This window comes from Eucyclogobius newberryi, unplaced genomic scaffold, assembly GCF_026437365.1.
Source record: "Eucyclogobius newberryi isolate DKJ021-1_F unplaced genomic scaffold, fEucNew1.0.hap1 SCAF_15, whole genome shotgun sequence".
In the NCBI taxonomy this organism is placed as follows: domain Eukaryota; kingdom Metazoa; phylum Chordata; class Actinopteri; order Gobiiformes; family Gobiidae; genus Eucyclogobius; species Eucyclogobius newberryi.
The window spans coordinates 3,758,925-3,782,838 of NW_027315779.1; the positions used below are offsets into that span (position 1 = coordinate 3,758,925).

Below are 23,914 nucleotides of genomic sequence, written 5' to 3' on the forward strand. Positions count from 1 at the left end.
TCCATAGCGACTAACAAATTAAAAATAAATAACATGGAAAAGTCTGCATACTGAATAAACAGGAAGCTGAAAGCCATGAATAAAGACAGGCAGTGAAAGGCAGAATAAACTGCTGTGTCACTCTAAAAACACGCTAGATAACTGCATTCCTTCATATAAATCCTTATATTTTAATATTTTAATAAAATAATTAGTCAATTAATAAAACATTGTCAAAACACTGTCAACGTTTAAGACAACTGAAGAACTACAGAAAGTAAATGTGCTTTTTATATACAGATTTGCAACCATTATGATACATCATTGTGAGCCTTTATGATTTAGGACAAGAGATCTAAAATACTAAAATACTTTCAGCCAAAAACACCCTTGAATTCCACTGCTACAAGTGTGCATATTTGTACTCCTGTTTACCACTATGTGTAGTCAGCATCGTCCACTTGACACAGACATTAATCTCTTCCCCTGAACCCACCAATCACGCAAACGTATCCGTCGGTCTAATTCCATGTCATTCTTCACGGTGAGATCATTTTAGAGCGAAACGTGACATCGCCGGGAAGTGCGCCGTTGTTACTGCCGGAGAATGAATTCATTTGAAGGACGTAACGCATTTTGGACTGGAGAGGTTGGGACGTGAGGCCTGTGTGCCGAGCTGCAGTTGCTAAGCATTTGCCCGGAGAGCTTCAGATGGCGATTAATCATCAAATCTGCTTCTCCCGCCTCTCTCTCTCTCTCTCGCACACACACACACGCACACACACAGACGCACACACACACGCACACACACACGCACAGAACTGTCCAGCTGATCATTCTAGCGCTGCACACACGTTATTATGGCCAGTCATCATGGTCAAAACCACTCCGCGGGGGAGACACATATCATTTAAAGGGCCGCTGTCATCTTGGCGAGCTGGGCCACAGGACTCAAGGCTGCAGGTATAAACATCCAAGACAAGCGTTTTAGCTCCGCGGGCTTTGGCGACGGGCCGTTTCTGTGAGCACGATGCACCGCGGGGAGAAGAAAGTCCGGAGCTAAAAGCCTGGACACTCCCGGGCGCCCTTCTCCCTCCGCCCGCTCTCGTCGAAATGCCCAAACAATTCATCGATTTACATGATGCGGCGCGGTGCCATTACTTAACCGAGTCTGACCTTGATGCGGGCAGACGCGGAAAAAAAAGCTAGATTACCGAATTTCAAAGCATGTCAGCAGATTATGGAGATTGAATGAAAGTATAAGTATGTTCCATCCCGACCGATGTAATGTAATCGATGGAGAGACGTTTGGCGCAAAGGGATGAAAATGCAAAGTGAGAGGTGTAGGAAACATCTATCATTGGCTAAGAAAAAGAAATATATGCAGACACAGATTCACTCAAACTACACTTAAATTCATCAGATTATTATTTAGTTCTAATTTATCGAGCTGCTGACAGTGGGAACATGCTAGCAATAAAGCCATGGATAATTTATCTGATTAGTTATTAGGAACTTGGTAAACTCACCAAACTCTTTATCTTTCACTCACGTAGAAACTGTGAGGAATTTTCCAAGTAATGATAAGATATTTCCAAGGGCTGCATACAAAATAGTTGAAATTCTGTTAGTAAGTTATCTAAAAACACCCATGCTATGCTACAACATCCCTCTAGTAGTTCGCCATTAGCACTAGCTTTTACAAAATATAACAGTTTAGGGATTATGTGATAAACTTGGTGTTTAAATAGTGCTCTGATTGATTTGAAATGTCGCCGCGGTCTGCGCTGTTGCCGCCGTTTCAATCTTGCAGAACCACTACACGGTAATGTAAAACAGTGCTTTGTGAAGTTGTCATTGTAAACACTTGTAAGAGAAAAGTGCTTTTAAATCTAATGCAGAATAAAGCAGAAAGGACGGCCTCCTACCGACCTGACGCCACTTAAAGCGGTACAGAATGATTAAATACAACACGCTGGGGGCAATTTACTCAAGCATTCATCTTTACGCCACCTCTCACGTAATGAAAACTAAAGGTTGAGGCGGGCGGAAAAAAGGGAAACGACGGAAATTCTATGGCTATGGGAGAGAAAAATCGTGTGGTCTGTTTGGGATATTTGTAGCATTTATGGTTTTTTTGCCTTACGACATCCGTCTCATATACATTTAGGAAGAAAAGCACTTCCCTCTTTTACTTGGCGGGTTTCTAAATCACATTTCTGACAGCGCAGAGAGACTCAAAGAGGAAGCCCAGAGCAAAGAAAGGAAGAGGGCCGTGGCAGATGAAAGCGGCGGCGTGATGGAGAGAGACTGAAAGAGACAGAGACGGAGAGAGAGGGCCAACGGTGAGGTAAGTCAAAGTCCACGAGGAGAAAGGACAGCCAGGAAGGGGAAACAGGTTGAGCGTTTGATGCCGGTGATTACGTTTCTTCCTGGTCCAAGTATTTCAAAGCACGGCGTCGACATTAAATACCCCTACTGTCAAAAACAAGCCATTACGCCCCGCTCGACGTAACGGGATCGAGGCGGCGCGTTTGCAGCACTTCAGAGAGATCAGACCCGAGTCACTTTAGCGCCCTGCAAAAGCGGCTAAAGGCGAAAGACGTGCGCGTAGTGAGACTTTTGTTTTAAGCACATGTGCGGAGGACGAAGGCCAGAGACTAATTAGCCAGAGCGCGCCGGCTTTCTCTTTCTCCGTCACCCGGCGTCTGTCAAGGGTGCAACAAGGGCGAGCCGGAGCCACATTGTACCGTACGAGAGCCCCGCGCTTGGCAAGAGAAGCACAGGCCACTCATTAGTCTGGAAAACATTTGCTTATTTAGCACTTGAGGCACACGGGGGTCCACGGGCGAAGGTCTGTGCCGATCTGTGAAAGGCAATGGCTTGGTTCGCATGAAAAGTAGCCGGGAGATTTCTAGGAACTGTTAATAAAGACGGCGCTACTATGCCATTCACAAAAAAACGGTACGGCCGCAATTAGGGATGGCCCGGTATGGATTTTTGTTGGAAGGATACCAATTATTTGTTTTGCTGTTGTGGTTGATACCAGATATTTGCAGATACCAATATTAAGATTTTAAAATCCATAGCAAGTCCTTCAAATGAACCCATCCCGAACAGATTTAAAGAATCTTACTACAGCTTAAAAAACATGCTAGACCTGTAGTTTAGACCTGATGAAAGATCTGTTCTCTCAAAAGTGAATGCTACCGAACATCAATGTGCGCTGTGAATTGATTCTTGATTTAAATACATAGCAGATCTAATCACTATGACATTTTTACAGCTCTACTTTATGTAACCGAAGCATAAATGAAACTGCCAAACTAAACCACACTTGCTTCCACAGTCTCACTCACACACACACACACACACACACACACATATACGCACACTGACCCGACCGTGGCCTGGAACACGAGTGCTCTTCACAGGATCGCGGCTCAGGTTGCTGCCCATCTTGAAAATATGTTATTTTGATGGTGCAACTTATATGGGGTGATTGTCCCGTATAGAGTCCAAATGCACTGCAGTTGGACTGACCTTGCTCCGATAATGCCGTAGTAAAGCGTGTCATTATAAATTGTTCAGAATTAAACTTGAGCACAGTGACTGCACAGTTAAATACTATTGTGTTCCAGCAAGTTGTTGACCCGATTGGTTTGGATCGGATTTAGTTCAAGCCAAAGCAGAGTTTAGACCTTTAGAAATTAAAAATAGACACCTCTAAGGCAGAAGCTTGATTATTGCTTTGATTGTTTTATTGTCTCCAAGTATCTTATAGTTAGAATTTATTTATTTATTTATGATACCGTTTATGGGAATGTTTGTTCTGATGTTGTGATTGACACAATTTAGGATCATATGTATGTAACGTCGTCTCCTGCCAGGTCAACTCTCAGATCACCATGTCATTCTAGCTTCTTTCTGGTTAGTATGAGGCAATCACAATAAATCATCTCCTGGTTTGAATATGTGGTACAATTTTATCCAGGCTTGGGACCAGCTCAAACCAGCCGTGCCTGTTGACGATGCCGTTCCTTCCATAACTGTGGGGGTGCGTGCTTCTTTTTAATAATACAGTGAGCTAGATAGAGAAGTCCTTTGACCCAGATTCGGCGCTGGCTCACCGGCGGACGCTTGCTACACGATGACAGCAACAGAGCGGTGGAGAAACGGTTGACGCGCTTTAAATTACGATGACGGGCGAGTTTATTGTCGCCAGACGAAGTTCGACGACCGTCATCTCTAAATTAGCCGGGGAAACAAACGTGGAGAAGTGACAAGGCGGGCGCAGAAATGGGAGGTAGAAGAGGCGTCTCGGAGCTAATCCTCACTTCCACAGATTTCCCTTGCTGCCCCTCGGTGCTCCCACTATTTTTACTAGCCCGGCGCTCACCTGTCAGTAACACTACCTTAGTCAACAGCTGCTAATCACATGGTGCTCTCAGGAGCTGCCACCGCAAGCCATTCCTTCACTGTTGACTTTTCCCTTTCAGAAAAGACCTCAATTATAGGCTACTTGATTTCATTTCACTCACGTGGTACGCATAGTTGCGATGGAAACTCTAGTCCGACAAACTGTTTATACCTAGGCAAATGTAGCTCCTGGAAAAGTGGTAAGAGCCTTTGAAACCTGATCGTAATTCAGTGAAAGGCGTTATGTCGAATATCGGTGGTATGATGTCAATATTAGCTTCGCGGTCTATTTTAGCGCGGAACTGAAAACCTGACACGCCAAAATCTGCTCGCGCCGCAACAGTAGCTGACGCACAGCTGCGGGAAAGTGGCGAGGCGCTGGGTTTAGCTGCTCTTACCTTTGAACCTGCGCTCCCAAATGATTATTGGACGAGTCAAATAAGGCAGCGGGGGAAACGGATCAAGCTTAGTGGATTGAGTCATTACCGCGGTCAAAGACGGCAATACAAAGAAAGTTGCACTTCAAAATAAATATCTAACTGTTTTTCTGTCAGCATAGTTCACCGTTACGCATTATTATAAGTCAAAGATACTAGATACTAGAACTAAAGGATTTATATTCTCAACAGCAGAAAGGACAAGGCCTGTAGTTAGCGCAAGTTATCTTGAGATGTTGGTGTGAATTGTGCGTTTAATCTGCCTAAATAAAGACAAATCGGTTCTCCTGGTCTCGTGGTCTTGTCAGTGCACTTTGGATACACATACAAGGCCAAATCGTAAAGATAGAAGATAGTTAGTTGGTTTGAGAGCTCTTCAGAAACGGAACTTGTCATAAGTCAGCCACAGCCCTAAAAGATATTACCGTATTTTCCTGACTATAAGTCACACCTTTTTTCATAGTTTTGGCCGGGGTGCGACTCATACTCCGGAGCAAGAGGGTGATTTAGGCTCTAAGCGAAGCAGAGGAAGAATTGGCACTTCCTCTGCAACACTGACGAAGAAGAATTCAATGGATTTAGTGATTTGGGGTAAAACTGATGCTTTGGTAAACTTGTTAGCATGTTCTTTATGCTATAGTTATCTGAATAACTGTTCATATGTTACGTTAACATACCAGACACTTACCACAGTTCTGTCTGTGCCTCATGTAGCTGAAGGTGTTAGCCTTAGCATACGTACACCTATTCACCATGTTCTCTAATCTGTTATTATTTTATATTGCATTTCAAGATGCTCTCGGCTCGATTTTATCAAATAAATTTCACCCCAAAAATGCAACTTGCGACTCATATATGTTGTTTTCATCTCTATTTTGTATTTCTTGGCTGGTGCGACTATAGTCCGGAAAATACGGTATTTTAGAAAGAAAATAAAATGGATTAAAAAGTAAAGATTTTACCCCTGAACGTAATAATGTGATTGTAAATAATGCAGTGGTCCACGCAGTGTCGTGCTTCATAAAACCAGCAGCAGCGAAGGCCGTCCCTCCTGATCTCCACAAACACGAGCCATAAGCCGTCACCAGCAGTTAGCAGGTAGCTTACAGAGACAATATCCTGTGCTGGCTTCAGTCTGTGCAGCCCTGCAGCTCTTTGGCCTGTTCCACTGGTTCATATTAAGCTCCTGACGCAGCAACTCCATCTGACCTTCACACGCACGCGCGCACACGCGCACACGCACGCGCGCACACGCACGCACACACACACACACACAAAGACACACACACAAACACACACACCCACACACACCCACACACACACACCCGCACACACGCACAAACACACAGGTGAGGACAGAGACAGAGCTGCTGAATCACAAGTGGACAGCAGACTGCGACGCCTTCTTTCTATAATTAAAAAAAGAGAGAGAGTGGCAGAATCCTCCCCCGCTTGGGTCAGGCAGCCCGTGTGTCCTCGCCGGGTTTGGCCAGGAGCCTGTCCTAAAGCGGCTCTAGCTCTGGTGCTGCCATAGACGCACCGACCGGGAACATTTTCTTCCAATGACAGTCGCGCTCCCTGGATAAAATGTCCACCGAACGGCAGGTGGCTCCCAGTTCCAATTGCGTCGACCAGTTGCTCGTTTGGTCAGATTGATATAGACGTAGCCCTTCTGCATGTCCAGTGACGTAATGGCAGAGAACACAGTAGGGTTGACCAGTAAAACGGACAGAAATGTGTGGATAGAGTAATCACAAATGAAACTGCCTATAGTAAAACATCGCAGATTAGCAAAACACAAAAGCTGCACTAGTCGATGTAAAATACTGTTCTTCCCAGATTGCAAACACTATTCACCATAATCCGTCCAAACCCACTTCTGCTGTGTTGACACTTTCCGGAAGTCTAAATTCACCAAGTAGAAAACTATATAAAAATGTAAAATAAAGATAGATCTACAGGAGATTGGTTTGAGTAAAATGTCCTTTGTTCATTCGCACCAACGGGCCGACGATGCAGCGATTCCCTGGGCTGCTGGAAACTGCTTTTTGGTCGGCGTAGAACTTATTTTCTCTCAAGGTCGGCAGCCCCACGGCAACTTACACAAGCGCAATCATGGCGGCGCCCACAGCAACGTCCGGAATACGGTGAAAAGGCCTTCGTATAAACTGTTGATTGACGCGTGTCCTTTAACTCTGCACTTTGAGTCTGTATAAAAGTTTGATGATCAGGATACTAAGGCCTTGCAATGGGCTCTGTGCTCAGTGTTAGCATTAGCATCACTACTTCCCGTCATGGATAATACTGGAGGAAACTCACGTAATCTACACCACTTAACACACTAAACAATCAGGCGGTCTTAACTTAAAATTGAAGCGATTGTTTATTTCATATTCTACATGGTCTGGATTTTTACGGGTTAATCTTAATCATCTAAAATAGTGGATCAAATACTTCTAAGCATACTGCAATATCCAAAAGTTACCTTCGAGTCAGTTAGCGTCACTGATCAAATAAAGATCACATCACAGACGTTACAGCCGGCGTGGAGAGTCCGAAAACAGCCGATGATGAGCGAACATTGTTCCGAGCAAAACAAAGGCGATTGTGAGGCAGAAGCTCCTAATCCCCCGTGTGTTGTGTCAGGGCTAAAATGGAAAGTATGTGAAGCACGGTGAACCGGACTGACAGCGCTCCTCTGGGCCCGTGCTGCCTTCGGGGGTCGGCCATTTCAATAACGAGAGCCCAGAGCCCAGCGCCGAGCAACAGGCGTAACACCAGTGCTATCGGACTGAGAGAGGCAAAGTTAGGTGGTCTTATTTTGTGTGGAAATGTATTTAAACTGAAGATTTGACTGCGGGATTGAATATTTCTGATGATACGTGTGGGCAGTATTTAGGAACATGAATATATCGATATTTGTTGACACCATCTGGGTAACAATATTCAGGCAATTTCTTGGAATGGGCCAAATTGTGTCTGCAAATGTCTTGGTTGAGGTTCAAACGTGTGTGCAGTGTAAGAAATGAATCAAAAGAGGGCAGAAATATCACTATATACCTTTGTTTGCATGATTACGCAGTACTAAACAGTTCGGCTTCTTATTTAATTATGGACAACAGACTCGATATCCTAATTTTTCAATATTTCAGAGCAAAATAAAGCTGTTAGTTGTTGCTTAGAAATGTGTCTTCCATTGGAAATGTCTGAACCTTTACTAAACTAAACACATTTTATGCAAAAGACAACATCCTTTTCATGTGAGGCAGGTTTTTAATACTTTTTGTGTGTATTAAAGTATTAAATCAAAGTCTATTTTAATTTTTGATGCACGCCCTATTGTATCATAGTTTATATTGCATGATTATGTTGCACCACATCGCCAAAGCCAGTTCCTGAATCGTGTTTCCTGACGATGGCATTAAACCCTTTCTGCCCCCCACACAACAGCAGCACTACAGCACGACACGAGACCCCCCCGGTGTCTTCTCCTCACTGTGACATTACAACGTCTCCCATTTAAGAAAGTGACATGTGTTATCTGCCACAAAAATGGTGTCTCCTACTATTTTCTTTTGTTTATTGTAAACGCGTCATAATCAGTGGCACGGCGGCGCACAGAGAGGCCATTCTGTTCCACGCACATCCTCCCCCTTTGGCCTCGTCGTCTGAGGACAGAAGGACAATGTTACTTTAGCTCATCTGATGTGGGCACCAGAAAGTGCAGCGGCCGTAATGCAGGCGCCGGCTTTAATCTGCCACAGGGATCTGAGCGGGCAGAATCCACGGCCAGGGCAGAGCTCCACGTCAGTGCCATCCATCATCGCGCTCGGGTGGCAGCTCTGATTGACCCTTCTCGAACCGACACTGTGATTAGATTAGCGATATACGTTTAAAAAGTAGGATTCTGTTCAGAGTGCGCATTTTAAATCTGCCCAGGAGCATTCAAATCAGAGAGAAGACTGGAATAAATTAGATAAACTAGTCTTTTAAAGTTAATTTGTCATGTTTTTAATTGTTTGTAATGTGATTTTAATGCATCTTTTCTTGTTTTGTAAAGCATTTTTTGTGCTCTACAAAAAACATACCTTGCCCTAAAGGAATCTCAAGCATTTGTACAAGTTTAAAATACAGGTATAACAAGATGTTTCTAAAAAAAGCCTCTGAGAATTTAGAGAGTTGTTATTAAGAGGTGGAGTCTCACGTTAAACTTTTGTCTTGTCCATTTTCCCTCCTTTGCATATCAACTTGCTAAAAAAAAAAACAGGATAGACAGGATATTCCGTTCTTTGCGGAGGCCATTTTAAGACAGAAATAATTGCAGCTTTTCAAAATTTGATAATTGCACCAACTCTAATTGCGATTCCGATTCGATTGTGATATACTGCGCTGCCTGATTTGCAATCACTGGGGAGACGCACTTCAGACCGAGCAGGCCATTTCACAACAACAAGGAAAATCATATAAAATAATTAGTTTGTAGTCGGACTTTGTGCCAACCGCGTGACTCGAAGCATCAAATCAGCCTGTTGTGCGAGCGCGAGCAGTGCTACAGTCGGCTTTTCTTATCCGGGGAAGCAAGTCTAGACATGTTGTTTGACCTGAGCTCCTAAGTGATCATTAGAGATATAGACGTGTCTTACAGTCGTCATAGCAACTACTCAAGTTTATGTTCTGTACTACTTATTTTCTTAATTACTCTACTACACTACTGTGATGCAAACAGTAATAGTAAGTAAACCGTTTATTGAGGGTAAAATTGCTTCCTCTCATGTGATCAACATTAGCCGGGCGTGTGAAGCTAACTGGAGGCACCGCTCTGTCTGAAGCAGTTAAGACTTTATTCTGAGCTTTGACTATATTTGACCATAAAGAACAGACTCAGTTGAAGCTGAAACAGTCGATTTGTGCAGTTAAACGAGCCTTTTTCAAGGGTTATTACAATCACGAGCTAGATAGCATTAGCAAAACATGTTTTCTCATGTTTTCAGACCATCTAACAAACGTATCAGGCTGCGTTTGCTAACGTGTGCGTTCTGTCACCATGGAAACGGCGGACCAACCTTCCGTAGACAAACACGCAGCGAACCCCGACGTGATGCCGCGGCGAATCGTCGTCTATACCGCTATTATCGTGTCTGTGGCATAAACTACTTTCTACTTTATGGTCTATATTTGATTCATCGCACTTCAAAAATGTGTTATCACAACAGGCCAAGAACAACCTTGTCAAATGTGATAAAGAGTTCTTCCTATTGCCAATGGGCTGATAACCAAAGTTTTTAAAGAAGAAAGATTCAAGTGCTCCGAGGATGGTTTCAGTTTCTAAATGACAAATCTGTTCTTCTCACTTCTTTTGTACTTTAAAGTGTGGAAAACCCAAACTTCGACCACTGCTGTTTACGGGTCAGAAACGCAGCCTTTTCTCCTAGAACAAGAACAGCACTTGAGGAGGTGACAATAAACAGGAACGCCAAATTAAATATACTTGCACTGCATTTATAAAAGTAGAACAAACAGGAATCGCAGCTCATTGCACAGCTGTCCTCGCGTGGATTAAGCTGTAACCGTCCTGTTGTCGTGACGAATAAATGATATTGTGATGAGCGATACTGACAAAAATGAATATCTCAAATCAAATCTGTTTTGGCGCAGCGCAGATGTGTTGAAAAAGCAGATATTCGGGTGAAAAAGCAGATATTCGGATGAAAATAGCATGGTTTTCTTGCATTTCTGTGAAGGAGGAAGTGCGCTGTTAGCATGCTAGTTCTTGTTAGCTTGAACGTGACAGCTCTGGTGCTCGAAAGTTGTGAAAAGCGCTTACAAACTCATCACGGTGAATAATTAGGACGCTTGGATCACATTAGGTGAGCGAGCGATGCATGTTTATACCATCGTTTTGCAGCTTTATGCTACAATGTACGACATATTAGATCTTCATTATGACGACATAATACTCACCTCTATGTGCTGTTAGTAAAATGCTGATCGAAATGGTGTGAACAACTCTACTGCACAATATTGGAAATGACTGCGATATGCGATAAGTACTGCGATGATTGGTACAAAATGTTCTTGTTGTTAACATAAATAAAAACGTAATGAATACAAAAATGAGACTAAATCACGGCTAATTTAATAAAGGTTAAGAAAAAGCCATGAATAGGGTCAGCCTTTTTCAACATTTCCATTTTAAAAAAAAACACATTTCTGTCAGATGGTGTTATAGCCATATATTTAGTTAATTGAAATATTTATTATTGCATAAATCAATAGCCCGATCATTACTTCAGCCATATATTATGCAGCCCAATACAAATCCTTACTTTTGATTCCATTCTTTTTGCACGTTTGGTTAATAAGGCTTCATATTATAAACAGGATACTTCATATTCATCACTGAGATAGTAAAACGTCTCCAGTTTTTGCAGTTTATTCCGCGGAGCCTCTCACGACCGGGCCCGGCAGTAAGGGTTAACGGTCCTGCCCCCTCTTTCCATTTCAAGCGGTCTATTTGCGTCCGCGGTCCTCGCTGAACCATGGCAACCCTCGTCCGCGCTCGGCCCCGCCTCCTCGTAATGACCCGCTCGATCAATCACCTCCGGATCAATACCGCCAATTCATCCCGGTGCCCCCTTTTGCCTTCTTCCCATCAATCCTATCGGCTGTCCGCGACGCGCCATGATACAGTTATCTGAACCATCTCCTCCTTCGACTACCGCATGTGTGTGTGCGTGTGTGTGTGCGTGTGTGTGTGCGTGTGTGTGTGTGTGCGTGTGTGTGTGCGTGTGTGTGTGCGTGTGTGTACGTGTGTGTGTGCGTGTGTGTGTGTGTGTGTGTGCGTGTGCGTGTGTGTGGGCAGCTATCAAAATCACATTATAAGTGGGCTGGCATTTTCCAAAACGTGTTGCTAGGCTCTCGCTCCAGCCGTGTCCTGCATGATTAATAATACAGTCGTAATCCAGAAAATCATTAGGCTTTTTGCGTTCCACAGTATAAAAGATGGAGCGATGAGCTGTTAGAGGGAAAGGGTGAGGAACGACATCAATCAAAAGCACGCGACAGCCTCGGATACCTTCTGGATTTTGGGGGGGATCTGGTTTTCTCTCCATTTTAACTCGGACTTTAGGTCGAGTTCACGTGACTTCATAAGTTGCTAAGCTGCTTATAGTTTATTGTGAGCAGGAAAGCAGGAGATCATTCTGGGTAGAACTTTGACTATTATGTAGATGTTGTGACCTGCTCGATGGTTAATATCTCTGTAATTACTGGGTTTAGCCTCAAAAATGCCTGTTTATGCCGTTTACTCAGGAAGCACACACACAAACTAAGGTTAAACACTTTTACTTTAGTATCAAAAAACACAGGTGAAAAAACATTAAACTGCAAGATTATGGTAAATTCACAGACTCAATCTCAAACCAAATATGTAACAACAACAACATTTCTTGAATGATTAATCAACTAATCATAGTCATACATATACATATACATATACATATATATACATATATATACATATATATACACATACACATACACATATATATACATATATACATGTATATATATATATATACATATACATGTATATATATATATATATATACATATACATACACATACATATACATATACATATATATATAATATTATTATTGATTGATTAAAATCATAATCAAGTTGATGTTGGTCTTTGTGATCAAATGTATTTCAGTATTTGTTTTAAATTCAGAAAACGGTATGATTACTTCAATAGTCGACAGGTAAAAATGATCCAGATGAATCGTTGAACTCCATTAAAAATAAAAGTGAATCTTCCATTGAGTTACAAAGGCTGCTCTGTTTTCCATCTGAAACTATGACATCAACTTCCATCTCCAGCGTCGTGACGACACTCCCTCGCTCCCTTATCTTCCTCTCCATCGCCCTCTCCTCTTCCCCGGTGTCTCCCTCGGCCCCCGCGAGTACGTGGCATGCACCGCCGCAGTGACAGTCCCACATTAGTCATCATCAAAGACCCACAGCTCGCCGAGTGCGCACCCCGAAGACTGCTGCTTAAGCTAATGCGCTAACAAACGCACCATGGAAATCCACTCGCCCTCCCCCTTGGTCTAAAAATAGCAGCTGTACATGAAGCATCAAATAATACCACTAATATCTGATATGACCGACGTATGGACGCGTGTGATCATTCGTTGATGAACAAATACCCCAAAAAGGTAAGGGAAGATACAGGATTCTTATGAGAAATAAAGCTCAAAACATGGACATCGATCTAATCCCTCACCAGTGTCTCTGAAGAACCATATGATTAAATCTACAGAGCTCCACTCCCAGTTCACCATTTTACTCCACTGTTTACATGCGAGGGGCATTTGTGGGCGTGGAGTGTTTAGCCAATCACAGAAAGCAGAAGAAAGGAGAAAAACGCAGCAGCGGGACTCCATAAACAAGGTAAAACCGCATTGGAAATTTGGCGAGTGCTGTAATTTTAATGCCAGTTTAGGCTTAAAAAAACCTTCACATTATGCTCGTGTTAGCTGCGATTTGAAGCAATGATGAATAGTTTGCATGGGAATACACACTCAAAATGGGAATGTATAATGGGAATATATAACAAAAATGAAAAGGAAATGAATTAATTTAGTTGTATCCTGGCCCGGCACTGGTTGTCGCCGTATACATAATATATAAGGGCCGCACCCAAGTCTAATAGTCAAACGAGTTGTTCTTTTGTACATTGACATTGTAATATACATTTTTGATCAAATAAAAAGGTTGGAATATGACTGAAGACATTGAGAGAAGTGTTTTATTGAATCAAACCTGAAATAGTTTACCATTTTGGAAACGTTGATTTTTATAGCTGGATGTCGATCGCAGAAACACTACATCGATCATCTCGTCAAAGCTGAGAGCAAACTGACCTGGAAGGGGAAGATGTTGTCGCTGCGTCCTACTCCGTCGTCGATCCAGGACTTGGGGTTGAAGGCGGGGCTGTTGCGTGGGTACTTCTGCGAGGCCACGTGGTTGTTGGGGAAGGTCTTCTTGAGCGGAGAGATGGAGTTGATCTGGGTCATGCCTCCGTTCAGGCCCCGGCGATAATCTCTGCCCTGAGAGCCGCCCCAGCCGCCGCCGCCGCCGCCGCTGCCGTAGCCTCCGCCGGGGCTCCAGGACGTGGACGAGCCGGGGGAGGGCGACGGGCTCTGGTAGCTGGCCGGGCCCCAGGGGGAGGGCGGCTTGTTCAGGCTGTTGGACAGATGTGGCAGCTGGCTGAACGCTGCGTTCCTGTGGGAGAAGGGCGGCGGCGGGTGTGGCGAGGCCGGGGAGCGACGGTGCTGCTGGTGCTGGCTGTGCGGGTGCTGAAAGTGGTGCGGCGGAGGAGGCGGGTGGTGCTGGGACAGAGCCGCGGGCCCGATCTGAGGGGAGAAGTTCCCCCCGAAGCCTGGGCTCACATGGTGCGGGAAGTTCTGGAAAAGTAGCGGGCCGTTGTTGGCGGACGCGGGGTTGAAGAAGCTCACGTCCTCGTTGATGATGGTGGAGGGCGCTGGCGGGATGGCAGCCGACCAGTTGTTGAAGCCGGTGAGAGAGGACGAGGTGGTGCTGGACTGAACTGGCCCATTGCCCCCGAGGCCGGACTCCTGATAGTCGAAGCCGCTCAGCACCGGAGACTCCAGGCGCAGCTTCTCTTTGCCGTTACTGCCCTCAGAGTTCCCGTTCTCCGTTTTACCTTCCTCTGAGCGCGTTTTTTCCAAATCTGAAATTATTCCTCCACTACTTCCTCCGTCCTGATGACTCCCAGGAGACAGCTGCTGCTTTTCTTGCGTTTCTTGCATTTCCTGTTGCTGTTGCTGCTGTGCTTTGGGCTTCTCTCCGAGGATTTCGTCCTGCACGCTGCTGTGGGTGGCTGAGGTGGGGAAAAGCCAGGGGGAGCCCCCCGTGGAGCCATTGCCCGCGACTGTGCTGCTGTTTATGAAGGCGGAGGGACTCTGCGACACATTCTGGTGATGGTGTGGGGGCGGCAGGTGTGCGTGGATTCGGACCGGGAATGTGGACTTGTTGCCAGTGTTGTTTTGAACTAGGACTCCAAAGCCGTAATCCCCCATTTGTTTTCTCCCCCCACACACAAATGCAATCCCGTGATCGTTCGGACCTACAAAGACAAGAGCACACAGAATGGCATGAGTTAGCAGAAAGCCCTGACTACATTTTAGATAAAGAAACAACCAGAAGACAAAATATTTCCTTGTAGAATAAAAGCAGTTTTTGTTGGAGCCGTGTTCATTCTTCAGAGATTTCTTAGACATATGATAATCACACAACACTGACAATGAATGAGCTCATTCTTGAACTGAACAATCTTCCCTTCTTACTCTGAGCTGAGGAGAAAAACAGCAAACCAGTTAACGTTACATCTCTGGCTAATTATAACCCCGTGACGTTGCCAACTTGTAAGACTACAGCTGAGCTTCTGGCAGCTCTAATGCTGCGAGTAACACTGCTGTGCAGGACCCACACATTCCTGACTTAAATACCCTCCACCAGCGCACAGACAGACACTCAAATGATCCACAGCCCTGCCCAAAAAGCAACACTGACAGCAACAAACCACATGATTATAATCAATGATTAAGTAGTAGGCACTAGTAAAGTCCTCTTCTCGCTGACGTACAGCTGAACATTCAGGCTTCAGACAGGTGTCACTTGACCCATATACTGCGTTTGCCTTTGCTTCATCAGAACCTCCTTCTGTATTTGGCTCTAAACACCCAGAGGTGCTTCACCTACACAGCTACACCCATGACTACGCAGCTCGTCTCCTTCACCTTCTGCACACTTCAATGAGATACAGTCAAATATGGCTCATCTGCTTCGAGTTTAGGCTTGTTCTACAAATGGATTTAAACCCTTTAAATATATAAAGAGACACTGGTTTTTCGATATAACAAAAATTGAAACGCAATCAAACACATATTATAAGAAAGCCAAGGTAAAACAGGTTAATAACTAGATTATACACAGCATTGTCAGTTTATCACATAACTAAATCCTTATACGTATTGAGCCACCATTTCAGGAGACTATCAGCTGACAGACTGCTCCTTTAAACTACAGCGACACGAAACAAAACAGCGACAAACTGACAGATCTGAACTTCTTTACAAACCTTAACGTTTCTGTGTAAACTGTCGACCTTGTTTGACAGCTGTCACAAGATCTATAGTTTCTCTTGCACCATTTTAGAGACTAAAAACTACCTCATTTTAAATAATTCATGTGTGACATCGGCACGGACGGCTTGACGGTCGACAGTCACACCCTTAAGATAAAACAAAACATTTTCTAGTCAGTTTGGTGACGTTTTCAACCCATGCTAACGTTCGTTAGCTCGTTAGCTCCTAGCCGTTAGCAGCCGAGCTAGCTTCAGACTGGAAACTGGAGAATAAAAGATGTTTTCACCTTCTACCGTGTCTCTGCGGCGAGCCTTCCCCTCGGGGCCGAGGGCGAGGTGATGTCCTGGGGAGGAACACAGCAGGCAAACCCTTTAGACGATGGAAAGAGCGCAGATCTGACTCGTACAGTGCAGTCGTTTTTTTTTTCTTCTCCCTTCTCCTGACGTGTCCTGCCTGCTCAATGACACGGCTCCCTAATCTGGACTAAAGCATTAAAATAGATCGTTGGCAGCGCCGGAACTACACTCGTCTGCTGCTGCGTTACAAGCCCTTTCCGATCGGTTTCATTGTCCGCGTGATCCCGGTGCTATATTTCTCGCTATCTTCCCGACCAGAGCCAGCCTTGTCCCCCGTGCGCTTCTTTTCTCGGCTGCCCGTGTCTCCTGGAACCGACCGCGGCCGAATGACAGCGAGAGATCAGCCGAGGCACGCTTCCGCCTCTGGTCCCGCCCCCTTTCCACATAGCCCGGCCCCGCACGAGCCACACCTCGGCTTCCGATTGGCCCAACGCCTCCGGAGCCCCGCCTGGGTTGTTTTCTATTTAAAGCCCCCGCACCAATGACACGCACGGGTGGACTGTGCGCACTGCCCACTGAGGTCAGGAATTAAAGCGAGGAAAAAAACAGAAAACCCCTCTCCACCGTGGTTCTGCCGCTGCTGCTGCCGCCGCCGCCGTCCTCTCACGACGCAAGCAGCCGGTATCAGGTCGTGAGAAAACTGAGAGACCCTACCCCCCCTCGCAAGGCGTGCTAAGAGGGGAGCGAAAAGAGCATCCTCGGCCGGGCTTTTATCTCGCGCCCCGTCGCTGTAAATGTGGAAATGAAACGAGGACGGCCGGTTTTGTTCTTTTGTTCTTGATCCGCGTTGTACTCTCCAGCTAAAACCAATTGAAAACATGAAAGCGTCTCATTACCAATCCAGCACTGATCTTTTTTCCATTTGCATTACAGTACAGCACGATTCTTCATGAGCAAACACGTAGGCTGTGCCATGTGTGCACCGGTCAGCACTTATTTGTGCATTGCAGCTGCTGTGTGCATTAATCACAAGCAACAAATACATGTAACACCTTTATAGCCTCGAGCATGAATATGTTTAAGATAAAGCATGACCAAAAGCCTGACCGGAATCAATATATGGGTTATAATGCAGATATGGGGTTCTGGATCATCCTTGCTGCATTAATTACTGACAATTTGAAGTGGCGGTACCATTAAGATACTTTAAATGCAAGGATATTAGGATTTATATGTACAACAGCCAAAAGTAGAAGGGATGCGGTTAAGATGTGGGAGTTTATTCTGTATTTTTACATATAAATACACAGGTTTTTTTTTTATTTCTAGTTGTTTTTACATGGCAGGGCATGTCTTTTGCCAACCAATAATTCTTTCAGTTGACTACAGCAGTGATATACAGGGTTTACAGCAGTTTATAGACACTTTTAATACACGTAGGAAGTTGAATTTGGCCTGCATATTTATAAAAGTTCCAATCTTCTATAAGCTACAAGGAGGTCAGTCAAAAGCCAGTTATCTATACTTTATCAATACAGGCTTTGAGTGTATTTTGTAAATTGTGTTCCATTAAAATACTTTGCACTCGGAACACTTTGGTATTTTTCACAACTTTGGAGGAACAAAAAGACATCTTGACTCTATCCACAATCAAGGTAAGAACACTGAAGTGATTTTACAAGCGTATGAAAGACGTGAGCCCGTTTACCTCAACCAAGCTTCCCGATCATGTTCTCCACACCATGAAGTATGTCTCTAAACTGCCCGCCAAACAATATTAAATATACATCCACGCACATTATTGAATTATGTTTTCATTATTTTCAATTAGCAGAATAATTTCAGTAACTAGAAGCAAAGCGTGGGGAAAACAAGGGTAATCTGTAAGAAGATGTTATGACAGTCAGTTTGAATGTTTGTTGAATAACCTGAGGGGAGATTTGACCTTTTCTGTGCTTTCATATTGAATCTCATACGTGCCCCATACATAACGTAATTAGCGCTATTGACGCTATACATTCGTTTTGATGTATTATTCATATGTGGCTCTGCATTAGATAAGTGACTTACATTTATCTGATGGGAAAGTGAGATTGTCGTCAAACCTTAGCAACAAAATACTACAGGTGATTGACGTTTTCCACTACATTAAACTGGGATGTACTGTATCCTTCAGTCAAGTATGAGCACAACTAAACCGTGAATGGCTGGCAAAATCAGGAGACAAGTGCTCCTCTGTGTTTTTACAGTCCACACACCTTCACCGTTCCATCATGTCGTGGAGGACATACATTGGAATAATAGGCACGGCAAGTTTGTTTGTAGAGCACAATTCGTACACAAGGCAATTCAAAGTGCTTCACACAACAGGAAAAAATGCATTAAAATCTTAAAGACATGACACAAATCACAAAATCTTAATTTCTATTCATTTAATTAAAAAAATAAATCTGACGTGAATCATACATTTTGTCCGTGATTAGTGATCCGCCAGATGGACAACCAAATCTATTGGACACCACACTGGCAGACACTCCAGACACTCTTTCCCATATTTATTTGACATTGCCAGCGTGACGTGATGGGCACAATGCTTTTAGATTGGTTCTTTCCCATGCTTGACCGTCCCTAGACGTCAGCGCGCTATCTGCCTCTGCACATAATAACCTATAATAACCTGTACTATTTGCTTATTATACCATCATAAACATAAACATATATATAAAATAAGGATTGCATAAATATTTAATAGTGGAAATAAATGACAATGTTACTTTATTATTCAAAAAGTGTCCCCTGTGCTATGATAGTCTGAGAAGAATTCTGTACATTTGTTCTATGACGGTTTGAGGTTGAAATCCCTTGTTTCGAGCTCTTATGCTTGTATACCATTGTCTGCTGAAGGGTTGTCCGACAAATCAATACCCATACACTAATCAATTGTAAATAAATCATCTGGGAAGGTATCAATACTGGAACAAATCCCACAAAACACACAAGATTTTACCCTTCCTGAATACCGCAGTTTCAGAAGTGTCTAAATCTATTTCAGAACTTGTTACGATAACACATTTTGAATATCACAATGAATGACAATGTTGTAAGTACTTTATGCCACTGGCACTGAATAACCAAAAATTCTTTTCTAAATGAACAATGTCATGAGCACAGAAGCCGCCATGAATGAATAGCAGAAAGAAACAGTCAAGTTGTAATTTCATTTATGTGTCGTACGTGTTCATTATTTGACCCTCTACAACTACAAGTGTTTAATGAACTCCAAAATAATTATGAAAAATTCCCTACTAGAGCAAAGAATATGTACACACAATTACTATTAAGCCCCCCCAAAAGTATTGTTCCTGCTTTCAATTATGTAACGATGAGTATATACTGTATTTTCCGCACTATAAGGTGCACTTAAAAGCCTTTAATTATCTCAGTGCGCCTTATAATCCAGTGTGCCTTATAGTGCAGAAAATTAAGTCGTAAATATCGTGACATAGCATAAGAACACGTGGTAAAGTGAAAGGGAAAAGGTCCTCAAAATACTGTTTTCATTACAATTACGGCGTTTACTTTATTGTATCAGATATTTAGCCTTTTCGTAATCGAGTTTGAATGTTGTGTGTCGTGGCGTCAAAGTTTGATGTTTGGAGACAAAATGGCAGCCTCATCTTCGTCAAACTGCCACAAGACCAACAGTAGAGCCTGCACAAGCCAGTCCCACTGCGTTAGAGCTGTCGCTGTCGTTTCCCATTTCAAACATTGCGGTTTTACACTTCCCGAGGCAATACACCTATAATGTCAACAACATGTCTGATATCTCTGACTGGCCCTGACTTCACACGCGCCCAGATCCCCAGATATGTGGCTCCTTCCCCCTCGTCATGTGCCACTGTCCCCCATCTAACTCCGTGTCCTTGTGTGTGTCCTTCTGTCCTGTACGGTCATTATCACCTGGGGGTCATCAAACAGCTTTGACTCCGTCTCTGCAGCAACCCTCCTTTGGCAGCGGGACACGGGGCCGCAAATGGCTATCTAATAAATCTGTCACTTCCAGTCCGGCTGCAGAGGAGTGATAAATTAGGGAATGGGGAGTTTGTGTTGGTGAAATGTGTACAGAAAGGATGAGCAGGTTAGCAGAGGTGGACACGCGCTGCACGGGCAGGTATTGGCAGGGTGAGGAAGTGACCGGCTTTAAGGTAATCCGATTAATAAAATAGATTACAGATGTCTGATAGTGACACTATTCACGTTTAGGCTGTGTAAAGCAGTATGATAAGGGGTAAATAAGTGACCTTCTTCTTCTTCTTCTTCTTCTTCTTCTTCTTCTTCTTCTTCTTCTTCTTCTTCTTCTTCTTCTTCTTCTTCTTCTTCTTCTTCTTCTTCTTCTCCTTCTTCTTCTTGGGCTTCTTCTTGGGCTTCTTCTCCTTCTTCTTGGGCTTCTTCTTCTCCTTCTTGGGCTTCTTGGGCTTCACCTTCTTCTTCTTCTTCTTCTTCTTCTTCTTCTTCTTCTTCTCCTTCTTCTTCTTGGGCTTCTTCTTGGGCTTCTTCTCCTTCTTCTTCTTGGGCTTCTTCTTGGGCTTCTTCTCCTTCTTCTTGGGCTTCTTCTTCTCCTTCTTGGGCTTCTTGGGCTTCACCTTCTTCTTCTTCTTGGGCTTCTTCTCCTTCGTCTTCTTCTTGTGTTTCATGGTGGTTGGTATCCATGGCTCCTCATGCGCTCTCTCCTCGCTCCTCGCTCCTCGCTCCTCGCTCCTCGCTCCTCTTTCCTCTCTCCTCTCTCTTTTCTCCTCTCTCCTCCCTCCTCGCTCCTCACCCCTCTCTCCTCTCTCCTCGCTCCTCGCTCCTCTCTCCCCGCTCCTCTCTCCTCGCTCCTCGCTCCTCTTTCCTCTCTCCTCTCTCCTCTCTCCTCGCTCCTCGCTCCTCTCTCCTCGCTCCTCTCTCCTCTCTCCTTGCTCCTCTCTCCTCTCCTCTCTCCTCTCTCCTCTCTCCTCGCTCCTCTCTCCTCGCTCCTCGCTCCTCTCTCCTCTCTCCTCGCTCCTCGCTCCTCTCTCCTTGCTCCTCTCTCCTCTCTCCTCGCTCCTCTCTCCTCGCTCCTCTCTCCTCTCTCCTCGCTCCTCGCTCCTCTCTCCTCTCTCCTCGCTCCTCTCTCCTCTCTCCTCTCTCCTCTCTCCTCTCTCCTCTCTCCTCTCTCCTCTCTCCTCTCTCCTCTCTCCTCACTCCTCTCTCCTCTTTCATAAGGTTGGTTCTTGTCACATGGATATTTGCTCTGGCCCGACCCACGGACAATATCTTTGACCCGCGGTAGCTCTAAAAAGCTGTTTTTTCTCCGTCATGATATGCCAGCCTTACTTCCTGTTTATAATGACACGCAGACAGCACACGGCGCTCTCATTTTGACCATAACAGATGTACTTTTACACTACATCAATACTGGTGCAAAACAAATGTCCCTTTTGATTTTAAAACGTGTGATAGCCCTGTAGTTTTCCAGATGGTCATCAAATGAGCTTCTCTCCAACCTTATTTTACCGTAATTATATATAAGCATTTCTCAAACAAACGCCAGTATGTCATATGTTAATTCCGGTGCCTGTTCTATATTCTCCCACGCTACTAATGGCGCACCACTTAACGTAATTCAGTTAAAACATGCAGCGTATTATATTTAAATAATATAGTAATAACCCGGTGTTTTTCTTGGCTCTGTCCAGGCCCGAGCAGCTGGGATAGGCCCCGGTGACCCCCCGGTGACCTGCAGAGAATGGAACAAAAGAAGAATGAACGAATGGACATGATGAACGTTCAGGAGTATAGTCCAATTTACTTGCTAATCAATATATTGACATCATACAGGTTGTGAGTCATTACTGTGGAACATACTTGATTTCTATTTTAACATTTGTCTCGTAATGGCCGATTGCGTTGGCACTTCTGCATTTGTCCGCGTCAAATTAAACAAATTGAAATGAAGTGTATTGTTATGTTATCATTAGCATTCTGCGCCATTATTTTCTTAATCAAATATACAAATTGGATATTGTCTTGCTATTAAAGACTAATAGAAAAATAGCGTGTTTCATTAGGATTTCGCTGGGTGTCATCAATCATCAGCCATCAGAAGCCTGTGCGTTCATGGTTGTCCTGTAGTCGGGAAGGGCATCAGACATTAAACTGTGTTAAATTACTGCACTCCAGAAGAATCAGGAATGAACACGTATAGAATATTAACAAAGAATTAGAACCATCATTGTGTATTTTATGCCATTATTGAGTCATTCTCCTGTTTTACACCAGCTTTAGTCCTGATTTTGTACAGATTAAGACCTAGTTTAAGATTTGTACCGTAGTCTTGGTTTAGAAAAGGTTTATCCTGTTATAACCCGTACATACCGGTACATTTTCTTCAATGGAACCCCTTCTGGACGCACAAGGTATTACACCAACTTGTTTCCAACGAATACAAAACGCCAAAATCGTAACATGATACCAACACATACAGTATAAGCACATTCTGGATTATTTGTTTTTCGAGATGCATTTTAATCCCGTCGTCATTACCGCCCACGACCTCGATCCGAGCCCTTTAACGTCCCCAACGCAAAGGTGTTTAAGTGAATTGTTAATCAGTCTCTCGCGGCGCGGAGTCAGCGGGAGGAAAGAAAAAAAAACGTTGATAGTTTTACACGTTCCGCCGCCGCCGCCTTGCACCGTATTGTAACGTAGGGCCTTATTAGTCACAGCGGGGTGGGAAATGGCGAGCGGCGCTTGTAGTGTAAATGGATTTCCAGGACAGAATAACCGGTCTTTCTGGCCTCAGACACCAGGCGACACCCAGCTCTCTGCCTTTAGCTTTCACTCCATTCACGACCAATACACGTTCAGCTTCATCTAATAGACTGTTTTCCCAATAGTAAGAGAGAGCTTTTTAGGGGTCGCTGTAACCTCTCCAGTTGTACCGCGCAATATTTTCCACCAGTTCAGATGCTTTTTTTTCCCCACTCGCGAACAATGGATTGAATTGGTCCCGGCGGAGTTGAGCTGGGTTTGCAGAAGCAGAAGGCAGGGCAAATGGATACAGAATAAACTGACACACAAAGCTGAAAAGGATAGATGTACAGTGCACCCATTTTGGATTAATACATTAAAGAGGAGGGACTGCGATCGAGGGAAATGCTCAAAGGGAGTGGATTGCGGACGTGTTTCATTAGACAGAAACACTTGTGATTAAGTGTGGCAAGCAGGACGATGATATATATTGTTCATAGAGGTTTCGCAGGTCAACCGTACACAGTTTTCTAGCAAAAGTGAAGTGTGTGAGTAGGATTTTTCTGTTTTGTTCGAACTGTCATTACATTAATCGCAGTGTTATAATACTGTAATAACCAGTATGAATGTGTGGGTTATCCTTTTTTAGGGTATTTAGTATTCATTATGCATCGTTATTTGACATTTTGTTCATTGTAAACCTCAATATTGCTCTAAAATGGCTTAAGAACGTATTGATAGTTTATCGACTTCCTGTTCAAAACTGCTGAAGTGACAAGCCCCGCCTCCTCGTAGTGACATTTCACCAAAGCACCAATGTACGTGTTTTTAACTG

The 23,914-nt window shown here is 44.0% G+C and overlaps 1 protein-coding gene and 1 long non-coding RNA gene across 3 annotated transcripts in view; one reads left to right on the plus strand and one right to left on the minus strand.

Moving 5' to 3' along the window:
- cpeb4b (cytoplasmic polyadenylation element binding protein 4b) overlaps positions 1-16,654 on the minus strand; it is a 43,955-nt gene extending 27,301 nt beyond the window's left edge. Inside the window, exons 1-2 of one of the 2 annotated variants that reach the window (XM_072445745.1) lie at positions 16,299-16,654; positions 13,766-14,991 (exon numbers count right to left, since the gene is read on the minus strand). In XM_072445745.1, coding sequence (XP_072301846.1) covers positions 13,766-14,944 — 1,179 coding nt within the window. In that variant the 5' untranslated portion in view covers positions 14,945-14,991; positions 16,299-16,654. The remainder of the gene's footprint in view (positions 1-13,765; positions 14,992-16,298) is intronic. The other variant, XM_072445746.1, reaches the window with a different exon arrangement.
- LOC140360526 (uncharacterized) lies at positions 910-22,092 on the plus strand. Its single transcript, XR_011926928.1, has 3 exons — positions 910-942; positions 2,211-2,329; positions 22,026-22,092. It is a non-coding gene; the product is annotated as an uncharacterized lncRNA (long non-coding RNA).
- Positions 22,093-23,914: the final 1,822 nt, after the last annotated feature.